The 21,119-nt window shown below is 34.4% G+C and overlaps 2 protein-coding genes across 12 annotated transcripts in view; one reads left to right on the top strand and one right to left on the bottom strand.

The window, feature by feature from the left end:
• METTL25 (methyltransferase like 25) overlaps positions 1-13,693 on the bottom strand; it is a gene marked incomplete at its 5' end in the record, with an annotated part of 198,840 nt that extends 185,147 nt beyond the window's left edge. For 7 of the 11 annotated variants that reach the window (XR_013764290.1, XM_079143063.1, XM_079143065.1 and 4 more), the window contains 3 exons: positions 2,047-2,153; positions 4,422-4,586; positions 13,432-13,693. Coding sequence is in view for 10 of the 11 variants with exons in the window: in XM_079143063.1 (XP_078999189.1) it covers positions 2,047-2,153; positions 4,422-4,586; positions 13,432-13,693 (534 nt within the window). The other 4 variants (XM_079143067.1, XM_079143060.1, XM_079143061.1 and 1 more) reach the window with 4 other exon arrangements.
• A 78-nt stretch (positions 13,694-13,771) lies between these two features.
• Positions 13,772-20,672, top strand: CCDC59 (coiled-coil domain containing 59). Its single transcript, XM_079143070.1, has 4 exons — positions 13,772-14,024; positions 15,005-15,314; positions 17,720-17,819; positions 20,262-20,672. The coding sequence occupies exons 1-4, from the start codon at positions 13,871-13,873 to the stop codon at positions 20,421-20,423; spliced, it is 726 nt and encodes a 241-aa protein (XP_078999196.1). The 5' UTR covers positions 13,772-13,870; the 3' UTR covers positions 20,424-20,672.
• Positions 20,673-21,119: the final 447 nt, after the last annotated feature.

The following is a 21,119-nucleotide window of genomic DNA, read 5'->3' as shown; positions in this document are numbered from 1 at the left end:
ATTCAATAGCTGTACTCAAATCCAAGGACTATACAGTAACTTCTTACTTTAAGAACTAAAATCTAACTGAATTTACCACAAAAGCAAAAGTTATACAGAACCTCTATTCATCAATTCCCCCATTTCTTATTCTGAAGAGAAAGTAAAGTTCTCCAGTTCCTTCTTCCTATAAAACATAGTCATGATGCCAGTGACAAGCTTAACATTTACAACGGGTGGGCTGCTTTGTAAAAACACCAGCACATTTGTTCCCTTAAATCTAAAATGTTTGCTTACCAAGAAGCAATTGATTTTGTTCCTAGAACTGTTTATAATTCTACTGAATCAAGAAAATTTGGGCTATAAGTAACACCACACCAAGTTTTGAACAATGAAGAAACATGGTAGAAACTAAAGAAAATATTGGTTAAATGAATAAATACATGGAAATGTGCAAAATATACAAATGAATGCACATATTTAAGAAATACAAATTAAGAAGCCTTGGTAATATGAATGTGAGAAATAAAATTTTGGAGATTCAGGTGGTACTATGGTTAAGGTAGAAATGAACTTTTTTTCCTCCTTTCTAGTTCTCTGTGATTACTGCTAAGGTTAAGTATTTCAGAATCTAAGCCTCAGTCTACCAAATCTGCATTTAATCTCCATTTTAAAAGTATAATTAGTATACACAGAATACATTAAAATGTAAACTTTAAGAGAATCAAATAATATGTTTATTAAGTGATTTCAAGAGAAAGATCCTGAAAGTCTTTGCTTGCTAAGGACACTCTAATCTGTACTAACTTGGACCTTATAAGTGTCATGAATTTTAGATTTGTTTCATTTACTAGGAACAATCTTCACTGCTATGAAAAATTTCCTTAAAAAAGGTCTAACATGGATGGTACATTAAGCTATTTAAAAATATTCTGTATGTACTTCAGAAATACAAATAAATCTGGCTTATCAACATGAATTTATGTACAATCACACTGTATTTCAGATAAAAATAAACAATACACATACACGTATATATAAACATAAATAGTTATAAAGTAAATATCTCTGATTTTATTTGTGTTACCCCAGAGGCAGATCTGTCAACAAAGATTGAAGTGTAAGTGATCTATTTGGTAGATAAAACACAGGAAGGAAAGTAAAAAAGAGAAAAATAGAAAAAAAAGCAGCCTAATAAAGGCGTGTTTTTAAACAAGATAACAAAACACTTTAGGGCAACTTGTGTTTAATCCCACTCAGAAGCTGAGGCCTAGTGTAAAAGCACATACCTAAGAATCATCTGTCATGGTTTAGTATTAGGTGTCCCCCAAAAGCTCACGTGAGATAATGCAAGAAGGCTTAGAGGTGAAATGATTGGATTAAGATATCTTTAACACAATCAGTGAATTAATCCTCTGGTAGGGATTAACTGAGGGTTAACTAAGACAGGTAGGAAGGGGCTGGAAAGGGTGGGAAATTGGGGATGTGCCATTGGGGTATATATTTTGAATTTGGAGAGTGGAATATCTCTCTTTCTGCTTCCTGGGTGCCTTGTTTCTAGCTGGCTTTCTTCTCACATTCTTCCACCACGATGTTCTGCCTTACCATGAGTAACAAAGAATGGAGCTGGCAGAATGTGGACTGAGACCTCTGAAACTGTGAGCCCCCAAATAAACTTTTCCTCTTCTATCTGTTCTTATCAGGTCTTTTAGTCACAGAAGCAAAAAAGCTGACTAAAACATCATACCACCTGAAATGTTACATCAGTTACTGGTTCAAAGCTGCTCAAAGGCAGGAATTAACTTCTAGAACTTGTATATGAGCAGTGCAATAGGAGAAAGCCCATAGGGAAGAAATGTTGACAGCGGAGGTAGAAATCAGTCTAGCACAATGATATGGTAAGCTCTGAGAGTATCTGGATTAAGTACCCTACAGCAACTGCTATTTCTATGATTACAGGAATGTGCCTGGAATTTACAATCCTCCTGCCTCAGTCTTTAGAGTTGCTGGGATTACAGGCATGCCCAATCACACCTGGCTACTAAAAATACATGGAAATTTTCTTACCTGCTTTATTCCACAGTAATCAGTAATACTGCAGATCAGCTCTGACATTGCCTGAACTTCATGAGATTTTTTCATATTCATAAACTCAACTGGTTCCAAATTTTCACCTAAACGAAAAATAAAACAAAATTAAAATAACACTACTAAAGTAAAATTTAATATGAATTATCAGTCAATGCCCATTTTTTGGAATTAAATGTGAAAACAAGACAGAAATCCTATTGTAGTGTCTGACAGATTTCTATTAGCTTAGCTGCTATGAATCTAATTTGAATTAATAAAGATCCACATATCGTCCTTTGATATAAGCAATTCATAAAGACCAACAAACTGTACTACGAAAGAAACTTTTTCATTAAACGACAACTTTAAAAGTGAAAAGGTAAGCAACAAAGCAGGAAAAGATATTTCCAATACATACAAAAACAAAATGAAATCTTATATACGGTCCAGTGCAGTAGCTAATAACCACGTGATTATTTAAACTTACATTTAAAATAATTCAAGTAAAATTGCAAATTGTTTCTGAGCTGCATTAGGTACACTTAAAATGCTCAACAACTACATCATGTTAGTTTTCATTGTTCCGAGAAGCACAGAGGCACATTTCTATATCAATGCAGAACATCACACAGGATGGCACATTACAGTATATACTAGATATATACTTAACATTATAAAAATGGCCAAAAAGCATGTGAGAGGTAGTTAACATCATCAGACATATGGGAATTGGGCAGTAGGGAAGTGAAAAGTAGTACTGGGATGATCATTATAGAATGACAGTTTTGTTCACTTTTGAGCTCAAAATGCAGTTCTTAAACTTTATAATCAAGGGAAGGGTCAAGGGTGCTATCCTTGATGCAGAAGCCCACTCAGTTATTGCAAGTCAGCAACATCTGAGCTAAAAAGTGCTCAGTGCACTATAGCAATGTTGCTGATGAATTATTTGCAACCAGAATATGCCTACCAAGAGTGATGATTTATCCAAAAAAAACCCCTCTGATTTGCTCCAGGAGAAAAATTATGGAATAATTTTGCTTAAAATGATTAGAGATTAATGAAAAAGACTAAAATAATGAAAGAATTAGACTTAAAGGGAAAAAGCTCCCTTCATAATGGAGAACTCCAGTGGACTCATTTTTAACAAGTGAGTAAAACTTATTTTCACGAATAGTGGGACAAAATTACTTGTGCCTAGTTGTATCATGAATGAGAAAGGAATTACGTAAGTAGTCTTCGTGTAAAAAATGCATAAGCTGAATCTAATCACAGGGAAATAATCAAACAGACCCAGTCTATATGAGTCAAAAGTAGCAGGGTCAGGAAAAACAAAAGGCAGGTTGAAGAGACCTCTACACTGAAGAGATTAAACCTAAAACTAAATACCACACATAAGCCTGGACTGATTCCTATATTAAGGAAAAAAATTGGCCATAAAAATATTTTTAAGAAATGTTAAGAGAAACTTGAATATAAACTGCTTATTAGACAGTATTACTGTAGCAATGTTAAATTCCTGAGTGTGTTAATTTGTTATGAGATGTTTAGGAAATGTCCTTGTTCTTGCAAGATATATACTGAAATACTTGAGAGTAAAGTGTTAATGTTCAAAGGATTCAGATAAAAGTATGTGTGTGCACGTGCATGTGTGTAAAGAACTACAACAAACGTGAGGAAGTTTTAACTAGGTGAAAATTACACAGGGTTCACTACTATTCTTGCAACCTTTTGGAGGTCTGGAAATTTTCAAAATAAAAAGGTGGGGAAATAATGAAGATCAAATGAGATAACAGTTTGGAGCTTTGTGGACAATAAGTGTGGTTGTAATTCATTATTTTATTATTACCATAATAATAATTAAAATTGGTTCCTACCTCAACATCAGACTGTTTTAAAAAAATCAGTCATTTGATCTCTATCTGAATAGGAGCATATAAGTCATTCACATTTAATATAATTATTTAATCAAGTGAGTTTTAATCTACTATGCTGCCATTTGGTTTTTAATTTGTGCCATCCCTACTTTCTCACACTCAGATTTCTCCCCCATATCCCCAACCACAGCCCACTTATCCCACCCTCTTCTTAAAGAACCAGCCATAGCAACCAGTAGCCCACTGCAATGAAAATAAATAGAAGAATTTTGCAATTTATACTATTCCACTGCAATCAATGTTTGAGAGGCAGGCACTAACTGGAGATAGGGGCTAAAGTAAGAAAAAATTCTGTTTAATATGGTATAAAAGAAAACGAATTCTTCTATGTGTAAGTTAATTTATCATGACTTATAAGGTCTAAAAATAGAAGAATAGGCTGGAAAGATAATATCTTCTAAATATCTAAAACACATGTACACACATAAACACACATACCAGTCCTCTGTTTTTTATTTCCTTGAAGAGCTACAAGCAACTGTTCAAAAGGAGTACATATTCCCAAGTTCTGTACAGAATAATATTTTGCAGCCAGAGCAAAGGCTTCCACACTCACTAACTTCCGAGAAGTTTCACAAAATGTTTTTGGAAAATCACTAACACCTAAAAAAAATCAGGATAAAAAAAGAAACATTAGCAATAACTAAATAATTCATAACTAATCAGTATGAGATTTTAAAATGATAAATGTCAGATTTTTATAGCAAATTACAATATTTTTGTTTTAGTATGAATTTTGGCAATATCTCTAAAAGTTCCGTTTATATTTGTTATTTAAACTATTTGTAGCATCCAGTTTTAACATTTTACTCAATTACGTATTTAAATGTCAAATTAAATTTTTGCTTGTTTCAAGAGCTAAAAAAAAAAAAGACTAAATCTTAACAGTAAGATAGTTACTCAACTTATGAATTGTCCTTTCTGACCTATGACTATGCATTTTCAGGAATTCAATCCTTATAACACTATTAACTTCCCATCCACATTGCCTATAGAACAATGGTAATAACCCCCGTGGTATGAATGTTACAGTAAAATAGACTCACTTGTTTATGTATGTGTGTGTGGGGGGAGTATAGGTTTGTGCTTAAGGTGTTGTCAGTCGGATAATTCTAAAACTAATCAGGTTATGATCTGGTGAAACAGTTCACTTTCCTTCATGGTCAGTTTGAAATCACATATTCTCTAAGTTTAGTATAGTAACTGTTGATAGTTTCCAAAGGCTCACGAATTCAAAACAATATGGGAAGGTGGTACCTACTTACAAACATCAGTGTCCCTCTGTGTAGAAGGAGTGTGTATAAATACCCTATTAAACTCAGGTATAGCAACATTTTGCGTAAGTGAAATATATCATTTTAGGCAGAAGATTTAAGAAAATCAGAAGAACTTTCCCTAGCTCTGTGATTTGTGAAGATGGAACTTATCTCAACCTGAGTCCCTGAGTGACTATGACAAAGTCAGCGGTACTGTCAAACTATTATGGACATGTATGAATAGTAAATTGCATTGCTTTCCGTCACTGAGGTTTTAGGTTTACTACTATTGCATAACCCTGCCTATCCTGATGGATATATAAAGGCACACTGATAGATTTGCTTAATCTTACTTTTCTATGGTCATTTTAAAGTCAAGTCAATTTATTTAAGAGGATTAAAAAAAAAAAGGCATTCCAATTTAATTGTAGTAGTTCAAAATAACTCTAGATAGAGGAGTCAAAGTAATTTGCTGACAATTATTTTTTTAAAAACTGACATAACAAAACAAAAACCCCATCCAGCGGTAAAATAAAATATGTAAAATGCTCACCTTATGAAAGCATGGTACAATCTATATACCACTGAAGTCTTCTCTAGCATAGCTGATCCTCACAGTTACTTATAAAATTATAAAAATCCACCTAAACACAAAGAATAACGATGCTATTTGACAAGACCTGAAAGCAAGATAACTGATGTAGGTTTATAGAATTCTAAATAAAAACAACATATTTAAGCTATTATCTTTTTAAAGCTAATATCTTTTAAGTAGATGGTGGCAATGTTTACCAAATTAATAGAAAACTGGCAGGGAAATGTAACTTCTATTTTTGAATCAATAAAAAAAAAAACAAGACTTCAAAATTACTATAGTGAATTTATTTAAGAAATATTTTATGTATTATATGAAGTTCTTTGGACATTTTACATACTGAACTTACTGATGAAGCCAAAAGTAATAAAATCCACATCAAAATATTTAGGCATGATACAGAGGGGAAAACTCAGTCAACTATTAAGTGAAACTCTCAGGTTTAAGAGCAGTCTCAACATCCCCAGGTTCCAGGGCAGCAATTTCTTAGAGTGTGACAGAATAAGAGTATTAAATCTCAATGTGCAAAGGGACTATTATAAAAGTCAGTTATTGGACAATGTTGCCAACAGAAAGAAATGTGATGTTTCTGTTGGAAAAGTAAAGATTCAAATCAACTTAACTATCCTACTGAAAATATTTGAAAAAATTCCAATCAAACCTGAATTAAATGTTGTTAATTTACTTTTAATAATAGCCCACCACACAAACCATTACTTCAGAAGTTTTGGAGGTCTGAATTACAATGATAATAATTTTTCAACAATGATTAACTTTCAAAAGACCAGTGTTCTGATACAGCCCAAAAGTTTATCTCATTAGGCTTAACACCATTTTACTCAGGTCAGAATTCCATGAATAAAATATTTTTGAATTATGGAACTGTATTTGCTATACAAATTTTGTTTTCAAGTGATTCAGCCCACCTATAACTTCTATGACTTGCTGGTTTTAGAGATTCAAAGAAAGAGATGTCAATGATCTTGTCTTTACTTCTGTCTCTGAAACAGTATGTGAAAAGTTAGTTATAAGGCAATGATAATGGTGTCAAGAGTCCGCACAGTACTTCTTTGGGTACCTGTATAATCAGTTTGGGATTGGCAACTAGTAAAACAGAAACAGTATTACTTATATTCAGCTAATTCTTAGATTTTTTTTTTCTTTTTGTACAGGGAAAACTCTGTTGTTAAATTTGTTGCCCAATGTACCTGTATATTATGTGGCTTGATTATTTTGTCCATAACACCCTCTACTGGAAGTTCCTGTTCTGCTTCATTATATGCTTTTCTTGTCTTTACATATTCTCATTTCTCATGTAATCTATTATTTCACAGAAGTTTCTAAGATAAGTTGTATGATAGTTGTTATAAGATAGGTTAGTTGAGTGAGAAGCGTGGGGAGGGAGGTATTTTCTATAAATATGAAACCAGACTATCTTTTTTTATATCAGAGATCAATTTATAAGGGAAGATAGAAAAGTCATTCATACATATTATATTATGAAAGTCTTCAGGCAATTTCATAATAAAATTTCAAAACTAAAAATACAATGAATGTACATTTACAATTAATAGTAAAAACAAAGTTTCAAAAATAAATGTCTCTTACTTGAATGTTATGAAATACTAAGGAAGATGACACCCATCAGGGTTCACAGTAATTCTTCACTATTACTGCTAGCATTTACTGCATATATGCTATGTGCCAAGTACTATGCCAAACACTTTACCTTTCATAAGACAGTTTTCTAAGCCAGTTAGATAATGCTTTTATCTCCATTTACAGAGAAAAACACAGACATAGGGAAGCTGTAATTGATTCAAATTTGCAGATACTAAGTGGCAGGGCATGTAAACTGAGGCAGTCTTGAGTAAAGACCTTCCTCTTAATTTCCACATTCTATTATCATGTCACAGTAATAAGTATAGTGGACAACAAAGGAAATCAGGCAAAATAGCATTTAAACAAAAAAAAGCATTAGGCAAACCTGTCAGAATTAGGTTTGGCAATAATTTCCTCCTGTAGAGTTTATAATATGATAATATCTTAAAAGTAATTTGTACTCTATCTTCATAAACACTTTCTTCATTCCCCTTTAACATTTTCCTCTTCACAAGAGTGCTCTAAAAGTTTCCAGAAATTGAGAAGTAATTTTTACATGTAAAATAATTGATAAGTCTCTGAAAGGGGAATAAAAATCTTTTCATAAGATTTTACTGTGGTATCTGTTTCTAGAGACAAAATACTACTGCTACAAGCCAACTATAAAGCAAGTACTTTGCACACAGCATGAATGAATGAACAATGAATGCCTGCATGCATGAATGACAGCAATATTTCAATACACTTACTATTGTAGCATCATCAGCTACAGAAAGAGAAACGAATTCTCCTAAAACTCTGTGGATGTAATCACTGAGGTCACTACGAGGACTTCAATAGCACCACTGAGCCTGTTAGAGAAGCATAAAATCTCATTTCAGCCCAAATATTTATAACCGTAGGGTAAGGTGAGAGAGATTTAGAACACTTAGAATGTGATATAAGATAAAATGCAATTATGTATTAAAATTTGTGTTACAGGAGGGGAAACCCAATAATCACATAGCCTGTGGATCAGAATTTCAAGAAACCAACAGTGCCTTCTTCATAACATCTTCAAAAGGACACAAATACTTTGTATTAATTTCTACACAAATGTCCTAAGGATTTCTTCAGTTCAAAGGGTCAGACCAAACTGAATGTTCTCAGATTCCCATCTTTCTCTTCTCCTATTTCCTGTTTTAAGAGCATTTCCATTCAGTGCCAAAATTAAAACTCTTTACATTATCTTAAATATTTCTTGTGCCCTTAATGCACACATCCAGCCACCCCTCATCTGGATGTAAAAATGCCTTTCGTTTGGAAACCTCCTCCTCTATCACTGCTGTGGTTCAAAGCCTACTAACTCTCATCAGTGCTACTGCAATGGCTTCACAGTTTTTATTTTCCTTATTGATTAAAGTTCCACAGCACAATGTTTTCTAAAATAAACACTTACTTTTATTCAAATTTAAGCTTTTCTTTTCTTTTTCTTTTAGGACTGGCGATTGAATCCAGGGGCACTTAAGCAGAGTCTCATCCCCAGCTCTTTTTTGTATTTTATTTAGAGACAGGGTCTCACTGAGTTGCTTAGGGCCTTGCTAATTTGCTGAGACTGGCTTTGAACTCAAGATTCTCCTGCCTCAGCCTCCTGAGCCTCTATGAATACAGGTTAAGCATTTTAAGGTTTTGGCTTAACTTGTGACTTCAATCTTTAATAACTTTAATAAAGTTTAATTTAATAAAAGCTAAAATCTGTCATCAATTTTTGAAAATTAAAGATAGGCTTAGCTACATTTTATAAATGTTTGAGTTTATCTATCTTCCTATAATCTACCAAGGGAAAAAAAACAGAATATACCCTGTTACTTTTAAAAGAAATTAATATCACCCAATTATGTGCTAGGAAACTTTGTGATTAAGTTATTATAGCTTAATTTACTGTTGCATATGAAATTTTAAAAAGAAGGTAACAAATATTTAAACCATGCTTTTGGAAGGAATAAGAAATAATAGGAAATCACAGTCATGGCTGTACTGCACCAATATCAACATCACATTGAATGGATAAGTTCATTTAATCATGCCAAAAGCATTTAATTATATTTATAAAAATGACATTAAATATATACCATAGTATTTTAACTCCATCAGATTCTTTTCTCTTGAGGGGAATGAAATATTCAAAGAAACAAATTCAGACTTTTATTTGATAAATAAAAAGATAAACAAGTTAAAAAGTTAGTTAAATCAGGGGTACCTACTATGTAAAAAGTTGTCATGGAAGATTATTTCGGTTCCCAATAAAATGACACTAAAATTCTTAAGGACATGAAGAGTAGAATAATAAAGGACGAACAGCTTGACTTGTGGGATATGGGACCAGAATTTTGTGCAGGGAAATTTTTAAAAATTAACTCAGAAAGCAATACAACAATTGACACACACATTTTCGATCTTAAAGATTAAAAAATGGTTGAGCATTTATTTGGAAAATGAAACCAACTAATGTTAGATAAGAGCACTGTCACACAGTTGAAATTAAATCATAATTATATATATATATACATATATATAAATCAAAAAGCACTTCAAGAGCAATACTCAAGAGCACAGAATTTTAACATATTACTTGAGCTAGAAAAAGTATAGTAATTTAATTACCAGATCACATGAAAGAAGAAGAAACCAGAATAAAAGTCTCCTAAAAAGAAATATTTTATCTTTTCATTTTGTTTTAAGCAATTGCTGACAGTCTTTTTCTCGCCTACAGGGATGTAAGTTTTTGAAGAAAGAGATTATACCTTGTTCACTATTGTATTCACAACACCTAGCTCACCATTCTACTCAGAAAATACTAAGTAATTTTTGCAAAAATAAAAATAATCAGGCACACTTGGGTTGGAAGGCTTAGAGACTACTGACGTATTCTTAGCTCTATGAATGACAACATAAGTTTTGAAGAATAATGACCCTACTGAAGTCGCAGAAGAGAGGCTCAAGGATTGCCTACCGATTCCTCTCAAATAGCAATAAGCTTAAATTCAGCCATTTCTAGTTCTTATTGACTTAGCTTATTGCCCAGAGCTGTGATAATTTATACTACGCTAAAAAAAAAATGTGAACTAATTTTAAAAAATCAAGTTGGTAGGTGGATGATGAGGCTGGGGAGGCATAAAATATGACTCAAATATCTCTACTTGGACTTGGACATATTTGTTTCTGCTTCTCCTTAAACACACTGTACCTGTTCCCATTTGAACACTCTATCTCACAATCTGGATTTCTCACCCTCCACTATTATGATGGTTCTTTTTTCTCCTTAGTTACATCTTTTACTCCTGAGTTAACTTCAATGAGGTCTTGCCAGGACAATCTACTTAAAATGCAAACATATCTTCCTCTTCTGTCTCCCCTTATTTACTTTGTCTCTCTAGCACTTAAAAATTTTTTTTTGGAGGGAGGGGTGTCTATTTCATCCTTTTACAATCCCCTAATTTCTAGAAAAGTACTTGGCACACAGATGACATTTGGTAAATGTTTACTAACTGAAGTAATAAATGAACTTCCCCAAAATCACAGAACTGGTAAATGATAGAAACGGAATTTCAACTCTGACTCCAAAGTTTACAAATTTCACAGCTACTTTATAATGTCCATAATAACTGACAATTATTTAATAAAAAAAAAATCTAGTCAAATGATTCTAATTCTCCTCTCTGACACAAATAATTGGCCTCGTATAACAGGGAAATACCCATCTTTCCATCACCAAAAATTAAGATTCCTTACAATGCAGATTATTAAAACTCACTTTTTAAATACAAGTGGCTGAGCAGTTGTATAATTGAATATTTTGTATAAAGTATTAGATCTATAGATATTTCAAAAGTTAACACTCTTCTTTAGATTCCATTGCTGTTGGATAGATTAAAAAAAAAAAAATGTTTCTAAAGTTTTCCCAAAAGATGTCAGCATTTATTCTGACTTTCAAAAAACAAATATGTGGTGTTCTTCACTCATTCAATTAAGTCTCTCCAAATACCTATTAATCACCTACTCTCACCAGGATTATTCTAGGCCCTAGAGTTAAAGTAGTGAACAAAGCAATTCTCATATTCATGAAGGGGAAACACACAATAATTAAATAAAGTATTAGTACCATTAAATAATGAGTTTGATAATAAATGCACTTGGTAATTAATTGCTAAGTAATTCAGAGTAAACTTTTAAATGGATATGAAGAGCTCAAACTCTAGAGTCAGAGGACACAGGTTTAAGTCTGAATTTTCCATTAAAAATTGTGTCCTTGGCAAATTATCTCAAGTTGCTATCCCACAAATGGAGGATAAAAGAACCCATCTTGCAAAGCTGATGTAAAGATTAAGAGAGAAAATACACGTGAAAGTACTTAGCCAACTGCCGGGTACATAGTAATTATCAATTAATCCAATTATTATTAAGGTGTGGAAGACAATCCTTCCAATTATAGGGAGACCAGGTTAAACCTATATGAAATTCTTGGACTTCATATCTAAAGGTAGTTTTTCTTTGGAAAGCTAACATGAGTCATCAATCAATTCAATAAATATTCACTGAGTACTTAACGCATGCCTAGTAATTTCCTTGGTGCTGGGAATATATCAACTGGCAAGACAAACATGGTTCCTGCTATTTATGACTTTAAGTTGTCATGTTATCATTAAATGCAGGATATTATCAGAGCAAGCTGAAGAGATGCCTAACTTTCCAACAATAAAAAGTGATTTCAAAGAACCAATATTTACCAAGTGCCATTATAAGGGGCCACTTCAGGGGTTCTTTGCATTTAGAAAATGCTTGATGAATGAAGTTCACTAGCAAGGCAGGGCTTAGAAAGTCTGGAAACAAAGTAGAAGAAATCCCAGGCTTGCGGTATTCTTTTGTCATTCTGTTTCTGAAATATAGATTCTGGTAGAATTTACAATACTCCAGGGCAGGAAATTCCAGAGCCCACAAAAATTCATGGCTGCATTAATGAATATGCAAAATCTTTACTGCTACCATCCTAATTCAAATCAAGTCATTACTTTCCTACACTAGTCTCTCCTCTCTCTCTCTTTTTTAGTACCAGGGATTGAACCTAGGGGGTGCTTACCCACTGAAGCACATCCCCAGTCCTTTTTATTTTTTTTATTTTGAGACAGGGTCTCCCTAAGTTGCTTAAGGCCTGGTTCAGCTGTTGAGGCTCGCTCTGAACTTGAACTCCTCCTGCCTCAGCCTCCTGAGCCGCGGGCATAGAGGCGTGGCATGACAGTTTCTTAACTAGTTTTTGCACCACTGTGTAGTTTATTCTTCAAAAAACCCTCAGAGTCAGCTTTTCAAATATATATATTAGACTAGGTCACCATGCTGCCTAAATGACTCCAAAGGTTTCCCACCACACATAAAATACCAAGTCTCTGTAAGGCCCAGAAAGGTCTGTGGGATCTGTCCTCTGCGTACTTCCATGAGGGCACCTGCTGCTGCCCTCGCCAGGGTCCGGGATAATCTAGGCTGAGCTTCCCACGGTCTGGAATCCCCTTCCTGGGGCTCTCAACCACCAGTACCTTCTCATCTTCCCATGAGGCAGGTTCTGCACACAATCGCTATTGCCTCATACTGTTTTTCTCTTCTTCTTGGCCACCATCAACATCTGAAATTACCTTTTTTCTGTTAACTTTATTCCCTGCCATGTTTCCATCTATAATCTATAAACCCGGTGAGAGCACTGTTCCCTGGTTTCCCTCAAGTCAAAAAGTTGTTTATTACTAAACGAACGTCGCTTGTTTTCCTTAAATTATGGTACTCCGCAATACACCCTACTACAAAAAGGGATCGCAGAAGGGCGGTCATAGTCCAGTCCTCAGTATCCTGATCCCGGTTTTCCCCGGATTCGCCGCCGCTGCACCAGGCAAGTGTGCTTCCATCAGGAGGCGAGCGGCGCAAACGGGCCCCTTCGCTCCTCCCTTCCCACCCCGCCTACGCCGTCATTCACCTGCTCGCGTCTCTGCTTCCACCAGGGGGCGCGCCTCCGAAAGCCCGGCCTCCCCAGTGGACCTCTTCAATGCCGCTAGCACAGTTTCGGGGGACAAGTCAATCAGCTCTTCCCACACGGACTGTGTGTAAAAGTCCACCGTGTGCGCATTGGAAATGGGCAGTGCATCCCTCAGGAACCGCAGCAGTCCCTGTAACTTGGCATGCAGCATGGATAAGTCCTGGGTCGCCGGGAGAGGGCAAGCAGCGGCCATGACGCGCATCCTCCGGGGCTGTAGGTGGCGCAAACATGGCCGCGCGGCTTCGACTCTGACAAAAGTAGTGCAGGCCTGATCAGTTGAGCTACGAGCCGGCCTTTAGTTTGGCGATTGATTGCTTCGGCTTGGTGACGTCTTTTGGGAGCGTCCGTTGTGGTTATCGGTCGACAGAATTGGTTCACTATGGCGCCCGTAAGGCCGGCAGCGAGGTTGAGAACTGGTGGTTTGGGGCCCCGTGTGGAGGGGGTTTCACCTGCCGGATGCAGGAATAAGAATGTGAAACGGAGGACCTGGCGGCCTAACTTTCCTCAGGCTTTCTCGGGAAGCGTTCGCGAGGGTACGTAAGAAGACAGCCATTTAGAAGTCCTCAGGCCTACCAAGTCGCGGGATGCGCGACCCGCCTAAGCTTGAAAGGAGGTTTTAGGAACCAGACCGGGTCCTGCTGGGGGCAGAGGGAGCCATTCCTAAAACCGCCAAAACCCTGAGCTTCCCAGAGCTCTGGATGGGAAGATGAAGGAAGTGTTGATCATCTTAAATCTGGTTAAAATACCTCCTTCGAAGTAACACCGTTCATCATGAGAACTCTTCCTCTATGGCCCTAAGCAGAGAGTGTCTAGAGGTCCACTTGGGTGTATGTTAGGTATATACTTTTGTACTTGTATTATGGTAGAGGATGGAGAGGAGGATAGGGCTAGAAATAGTCTCTAAACTTTACTGATTACAAATTACCAGTAGCCATTCGCATCTCACGGTCTTCTTTTCCTTCGTTTTTTTTTTTTTTTTTTTTTTTTTTTCCTTGGTGTTAGGTCCCTCAGAGTCCATTCTGAATGCATATCTATAAAATAAGTTCAGCCTTCTGATAATTGCTAGTTGTTCAGAAAGGCATACACTGTCCTTTTTTCTTTGAGTTGCATTATTTTCTACAATACGTTGTGTAGTAAGTTTCTCTAAGGTAAAAAGATGTGTTTATTTCTAAGTATTCGTTGAAGGTCCTGATTATGTTAGATGAACTAAAGAAATTTGGTTTTGATTTGTGAGTAGTTATAAATTCAAATTTTCAAGTCTGAACTGGTCAGTTTTTGAGATTTTTAGGTGGTTGTATGACAAATGTCTGCCTAATCTTTTTGCAGAGGGTCAACTTGCTGTTCAGCCCCTCTGCTTAAATTTGTTGCCAAATTTAAAAGAATTTTTAAAGAAACAAATAATTGTAACATTTGAATGTAATGTATAAAGGTTTTCATTTTTAATTAACAGCTTTATCTTTTCATTCAATTTATGTTTTGTGAAAGTAATCATTGCTGATATCCTTCAATGTAGGACAAGGCTTTGCATTTCGGAGAAAACTGAAGATTCAGAAACATTACAAGAAATTGCTATGGAAGAAAAAGAAGGCTCAAACATCACAGGAATCCCAATTCACAGATCACTACCCAGATCACCTAAAACATCTTTATTTAGCTGAGGAAGAAAGACTCAAAAAGGAACTGAGAAAAGTTAAACAGCCTTTGTCAGAAGAACAAGTTGATCAACCTTTGCCTGAAAAAGAGTATAGCATAGACCAGACTTTGTCTGAAGACCAATATAGTGTTCATCAGCCTCAACCAGAACAGTGCAGCAAAACAGAAAAGTATGTATGTTCTTCTGAAATCTTTTATTTTAAATGTAAGTAGTATTTTATGACAGGTATTATAGGATAATTTATATAGGAATTGGGATAGTTTTTAACATATTTTAGAAGTCAAGGTGTAAGTAGGTAAGCATATTTTCAGGGGACAATTCTTTTTAACTTTAAATGACTGAATTAGACAAGGTTAGCATAAATGAAAGAGTGATGAAATTAAAATTAGGATATCTGAGTTTTGGCTTTCTGCCTTATGTACATGTAACTTACTTGGACCATAGTTAACTCCTATTTCTAATATTTTTAAGTAATATTTGGGAGTTATTCTAAGTGTGGTTGATAACAGCTGAGATTTTGGAGCCAGGCTTAGCATGTTGTTTCATAGTGTCTCTGAAATGGGAAGGATAATAGTATGTAATTGAGAGTTACCATGATGCACAACTCGAGTGGATCATTCACTGAGGTGAATGGTATTAGTATTTCGTGACATGTGATGACAGAGTTAATTTATAGCAGGCATTTAAAAAGGTGTATAACACAGGGTAAGTGCTTATAAGTGTGAACTACTACTACTGCTGTTACTAATCTGAATTTTCTTCAGAGGATAGGAAATGGGTTATAATTAAAAAACAAATGACTTGGCTCCACAAAAAATTTGGTATTGTAAGAGCTAACTTATAAAACTGTTTCTTCAATATGTTTCAGGTAAAATCATACTAAAAATCTAAACTTGCAAAGAAGTCTGATAATACTTGAGACCATTTTTTCTTTTAATGTGAATTATTTGTGCTAAAACTAACATACACTAGGACTATAGAAAAACAGTGTAGTTGGGGATAAAGGCATAGACACTGAAAGTTCTGGTTTTTTCAGTAGACTTGTCTGTCATATTATTACACAAAAGTAAGCTCTAGCACTATAGATTCAAGTTATTTCCAGTGATGTTTGAAGTGAGGAGAGTTAAATCATGAATCAAGTTAAGAAAAAAATGCTTTTTATTTTGAGGTGAAAACAAAACAAAAGAAAATACTCATTGAAGAAGCTAAATAAACTTGTCAAAATGGGAGAATTGGGGAAATGGAAGGACAGCTAAGTCAGCAGAGGAAAGTTGTGAGAAATAGGGATTAGCCAACTGTCAAATCCTATAAGGTCTAAGAAAACAGAACTGAGAACAGATTTTTAGGTTTGTGGCCTAGGCAATTCTTGGTGACCTTGGTGAGATATTCAATAGATAACCTGGATTAAGCATTCAGCGACACATACACGTGGCATCTGAAGCCATGATCATGGATCTAACTGCCCAAAGACAAAGAATGGAAACTAAAAAGAGAACCACCTTGGGGGAAAATCAGGTGTAAGGAAAAGGAAAAGGCTCTAACATGACAAAGAAGAAGTAATTAGAAAGGATCAGAAGAAGTCACCCAAACTAATAGGTAGAATTTTTAAAAGTAGTGAATTTCGATTAAGAGAGACCAAAAAGACCCATTGATGAACCTTGGGTAGGAGGGCATCACTGTCTTGGCCTGGGTAGTTTAATTGGAGTGGTGGATAAGAAGTGAGATATCAGAAAGGTAACAAATGGGAAGTGACAATCATAGTCTATGCTTTATTCTTTCTAAGAAATTGTCTTTGAAAATTTAGGGGAAAAGATAAGGAGCTAAAAAAGGACATATACTCTGATAATGGATAATGAATGTATTTATTATTTACATTAACAAGGGAGCAACAGAAAAATGTTTTATTGTAGTGGTGGTGTGAAGATAGTAGTAAGTTGAGAGACAAAGGAAAGAAAGATTACTACTTAGTAAGGTATCCTAAGAAATAATTGGTGTCCTAGGTAGTTGGATTAGCCTTGGCAGGAGGAACACATTCGAAGAAGTGATACTGCTTTAAGGTAGAATACTTCTAAATGGAAACTAAGTCTAAGGCATGGTAGTGAATGAAATAGAAGAGAGACAAGGTCAAAGAACTTTGATATTTAAGTTTCTTCATACCAGCAACTTCTATAATGTCTTTCAAAGTAATGTATATTTTCAGTCTGTCTTTAAAATTTTGTTAACATTTTAGGATCTTTCAAAGCTTTCTGTATTTTCCATGGTGAAATATTCCCCAAATTTTCCATTTACCCCCCTGTAATTGATCCATAGTCTTAAAAGCTGCCAGTATGTTTTTAGTATCTTATTAATTATTAATATGTAATAATATTGTCTCAATATGCATTAGTGAGATTAAGATATCAGAGTTAAGGAGTGAATGGGAATGACAGTCTATTTTCTATTCTTTCTAGAAACTTGACTATGAAAAGTTAGGGGGAAAGATTTATATAAATGTATATTTGATACAATTGCGTCATAATTTTGGTTAAGTCATTTTTAAAACTTGGGATTTATGTCTTAATTTATCTTGCAAAGTTCTGTGACTGTTCCAAAAAAGAATAAAAAGAAAACATCAAATCAAAAAGCACTAGAAGAATATGAACAGATACAAGCCAAACGTGCTGCCAAGAAACAAGTAAGTTATAGTTTTAAAATACTTGTGTACATTTTCCCTTATTTACCTGGAATGTATATGTAAACTGTGATTCTTGGGGTTGGACACATAGCATTCTCTCTATAAATTTATGTATATTTTCCTTTCTCTCTCTCTCTTTCTTTTCTTTTCTTTCTTTTTCTTTTTTTGGTACTGGGGTTGAAACCAGGGGTTCTCTGCCACTGAGTGACATCCCAGCCCTTTTTTATTTTAAGACAAGGTCTCACTAAGTTGCCTAGTGGCTAGTCTTAAACTTGTGATCCTCTTGCCTCTGCCTCCCAACTGTAAATATTTCTTGAATGATAGAATTGCATCATGTTCTCATACATTGGTTATTTTATATTATCTCAAGAAATACTGCTAGGTCAAGAATAGGATTTTAAAGATACGGTTTATGGGTTAATAATGTGAACACTTGGGATAATGATCCAGGAGCTGGCCCATTTAACAAATACCTCAAGAGATTCTTAAGCGTAATAAAATTTAGAACCACTGACCTACATAATATGAATGATTTTCATAATCTTGCATTAAAGCAAGTAAAAACCAGAGGGGAGGTGTTAGAATAAAATATTGAGAGTTGATTTTGCCAACCAAAAAACCCACTATTTTGTATAATCTTTATTTTTTTTTTGTTACCTACTTTATCTTAGCAGAAAGTTGCTACTCAATTATCATTCAGAAAATCAGAATTTTAATAACCTTTTCCAAAGAGTAAAACAGTGATCTATAACTTCAACAAAATTTTCATAGTATAGAGGCTGTGGTTAGATCAATTGCCTTTTTGTTTTTGATTTAGAATAAATACGTGTAGCTAAGAAAACAGAGTTTAACAATGGCAGACCAGGATGAAGCAGAAATATCTCTGGAAATACTGGACCCTTGTGCTTTTTTCTAAGCATCTACTTAGAAACAGTGTATCAGATAAAGCATAGTAAGCACCATTATGTTGTAAAACATTTAGTATACTTAAAATTTTTCCTTTATGTAGAACAAGGGCTTTGTATCATGAAATTAGCCATTTCTTAGAACTTGTGTAGATTTCAAATTTTAAAGCCAATACTGTTACACATGAGAAATTAAGAATGTTAAATACAGACCCATAATTGATGGTAAGGATATTAAAATACATATATTTTGCTTAGAGAAACTTCATGGGGGTAAACTAGACTCCATATACCTAAATTTACAAATATGTTTCAAATCTTTAAGTGCTTATAGAAGTAAATGAAATGCCATATAAAAATTAATTTTAAGTGATATAATGTAGTATGTTGGAAACTTACCGTATCTGGATATGAGAGTCATCTCTACCCTTTGTCAGAGAGCTTGCCCTGTCAGAAATCCCTAGCTCAGCTCCTCATCTGTAATATAAACATAATAAACTAGCATCAAAAGTTTTATTTTTAATTTTGTGGGAGCGGTCTTCTGGATATTGAACCCAGAAGTACATTACCACCATGCTACCTTCTCAGGCCTTTTTTTTTTTACTTGTTATTTTCAGACAAGTTTCACTAAGTTGCTATGGTCTTCCTAAATTGTTGAGGCTGTTCTTAAACTTGGAATCCTCCTGCTTTAGCCTCCTGAGTCACTAGGATTACAGGTGTGTGCCACTGTACCCAGCTATTTAAAAGCTTTAAAAGAATGGCATGTACTGTGGTTTCACATAATTATGAGCGAGTACTTTGTTAATTATGAGTAAATGTAAATACTGTATTTGTGTAATGTGTCATTTTTTGGCTATGTGCATCACAGGAGAAATTGGAAATCGGTGCACATATTACATTATTTAAGAACTTGTTTTCAACTTTTATATTTAATGTAGCAAGAGTATTATAGTACATTTTGAGTAGTGGCTTTTCAGGACCATTTAAAACTTTGATTTTTTTTTTCTTTATACTCAAACTTGAATATTTATTTTAGCATACAAAAGAACTCTAGTTCTTAAGTGGTCAAAATCATAATGTCTAACACATATATAGAAAGTAGTCAACAAATTTTTTGAAATTAAATTGCAAATTAGATGACAAGAGGAATACTAGATGCAAGTTTTTGGAAATGAAGTTTTTAGTGTTATGTGAAAAATTACACTAGATAACCTTTAAAGTCTCCTCTAACTCTTCAGTGGATTTAATTGAGTAAATCAGTACATTGGTATATCTATCTTCTCTCTTCTTTGACATAATTTTATTTGCATATAAATATGTAAAATGGCTTTACATTATTCCATGTCATACCATGCATTTTTATGCTGTGAAGGCGAAGTGTTATATACTGCTTCAATTTTGGGAACATGTTTACATCTTGCAGAATGTAAGAGACAAACCTGAAGAGTGTCTGCATGGTGATAGCTATTTTAGGACCATTTCTAAATTATTTCTACTGCTTGTGATTAGTGAATGTCACATACGTTAATAATTTCAGGAGTTCGAGAGGAGAAAAAAAGAGAGAGAAGAAGCTCAAAGACTCTACAAAAAGAAGAAAATGGAAGTGTTCAAAATATTGAGCAAAAAGACTAGAAAGGGCCAGCCAAACTTGAATTTGCAAATGGAGTATCTTCTTCAAAAAATACAAGAAAAAAGTTAAAGCAGATAATTTTTCCTTAAGGAAAAATGATTAAAGGTTAAATATCTACTAAATTCTGGAAATATTTTTGTTCTTATAAAAGAAAATTTTCTATATATGCTATAGATTTTGTGATTTTATTTTTTTTCCTCTGGAGGAAGGATGACCTGAAGAACTGAAAGAACCTTTTATTTGCGAAACATGCTCAAGCGTGTACTGCTTTTGTATCATATGAAATTTGTGTGAAATAAAATGTTTTAAAAATAAGGGCATCAGCTTTCAATGAAGCATTTCAGGTACAAGTACATGTTTCAATTTAGTAATCACCTACCGAATATAGCTTTTAAATTCATTTTGATGAGGAGGAAGGCAGAGACTCCTTGGGAATGTTTAATGTTTTTAAATTTTCTTTATTTGTTTTAAATTACTGTATGCTATAGGAGAATTTATTTTCCAGACACCCGAGAATAGGATACGTGGGTGCTCAAATAACCTATTGCCATCATAACAAGGTAGGCTCAGTAAAGCAGTTTGGCTTAAGAATTGAGTTTGATATTTATTAATAATCCCTTAAGTGGAAACACATAGCTTATTAATGTAAAATCTTTTAAGTGATTATGGAAACCCCACAGGGTCACAGTAAGAATTAAGCTTTCTAGATCCTGTGGGAGGTACATCATGAGAGCATGGTCACCATGTAACCCTGTTGGTATAGTA

Source organism: Sciurus vulgaris (assembly GCF_902686455.1).
Source record: "Sciurus vulgaris genome assembly, chromosome: 5".
In the NCBI taxonomy this organism is placed as follows: Eukaryota; Metazoa; Chordata; class Mammalia; order Rodentia; family Sciuridae; genus Sciurus; species Sciurus vulgaris.
Note: the sequence above shows the minus strand (reverse complement) of the source record. Positions and strands in the feature narration are given on the sequence as shown.

Excerpts from the sequence above, each read along its gene's own strand:
- CCDC59 (XM_079143070.1), top strand. The coding sequence starts at position 13,871 with ATGGCGCCCGTAAGGCCGGCAGCGAGGTTGAGAACTGGTGGTTTGGGG. Across the intron at positions 15,315-17,719 it reads CAGTGCAGCAAAACAGAAAA|TTCTGTGACTGTTCCAAAAA; the intron begins GTATGTATGTTC and ends TATCTTGCAAAG. Across the intron at positions 17,820-20,261 it reads AACGTGCTGCCAAGAAACAA|GAGTTCGAGAGGAGAAAAAA; the intron begins GTAAGTTATAGT and ends TAATAATTTCAG.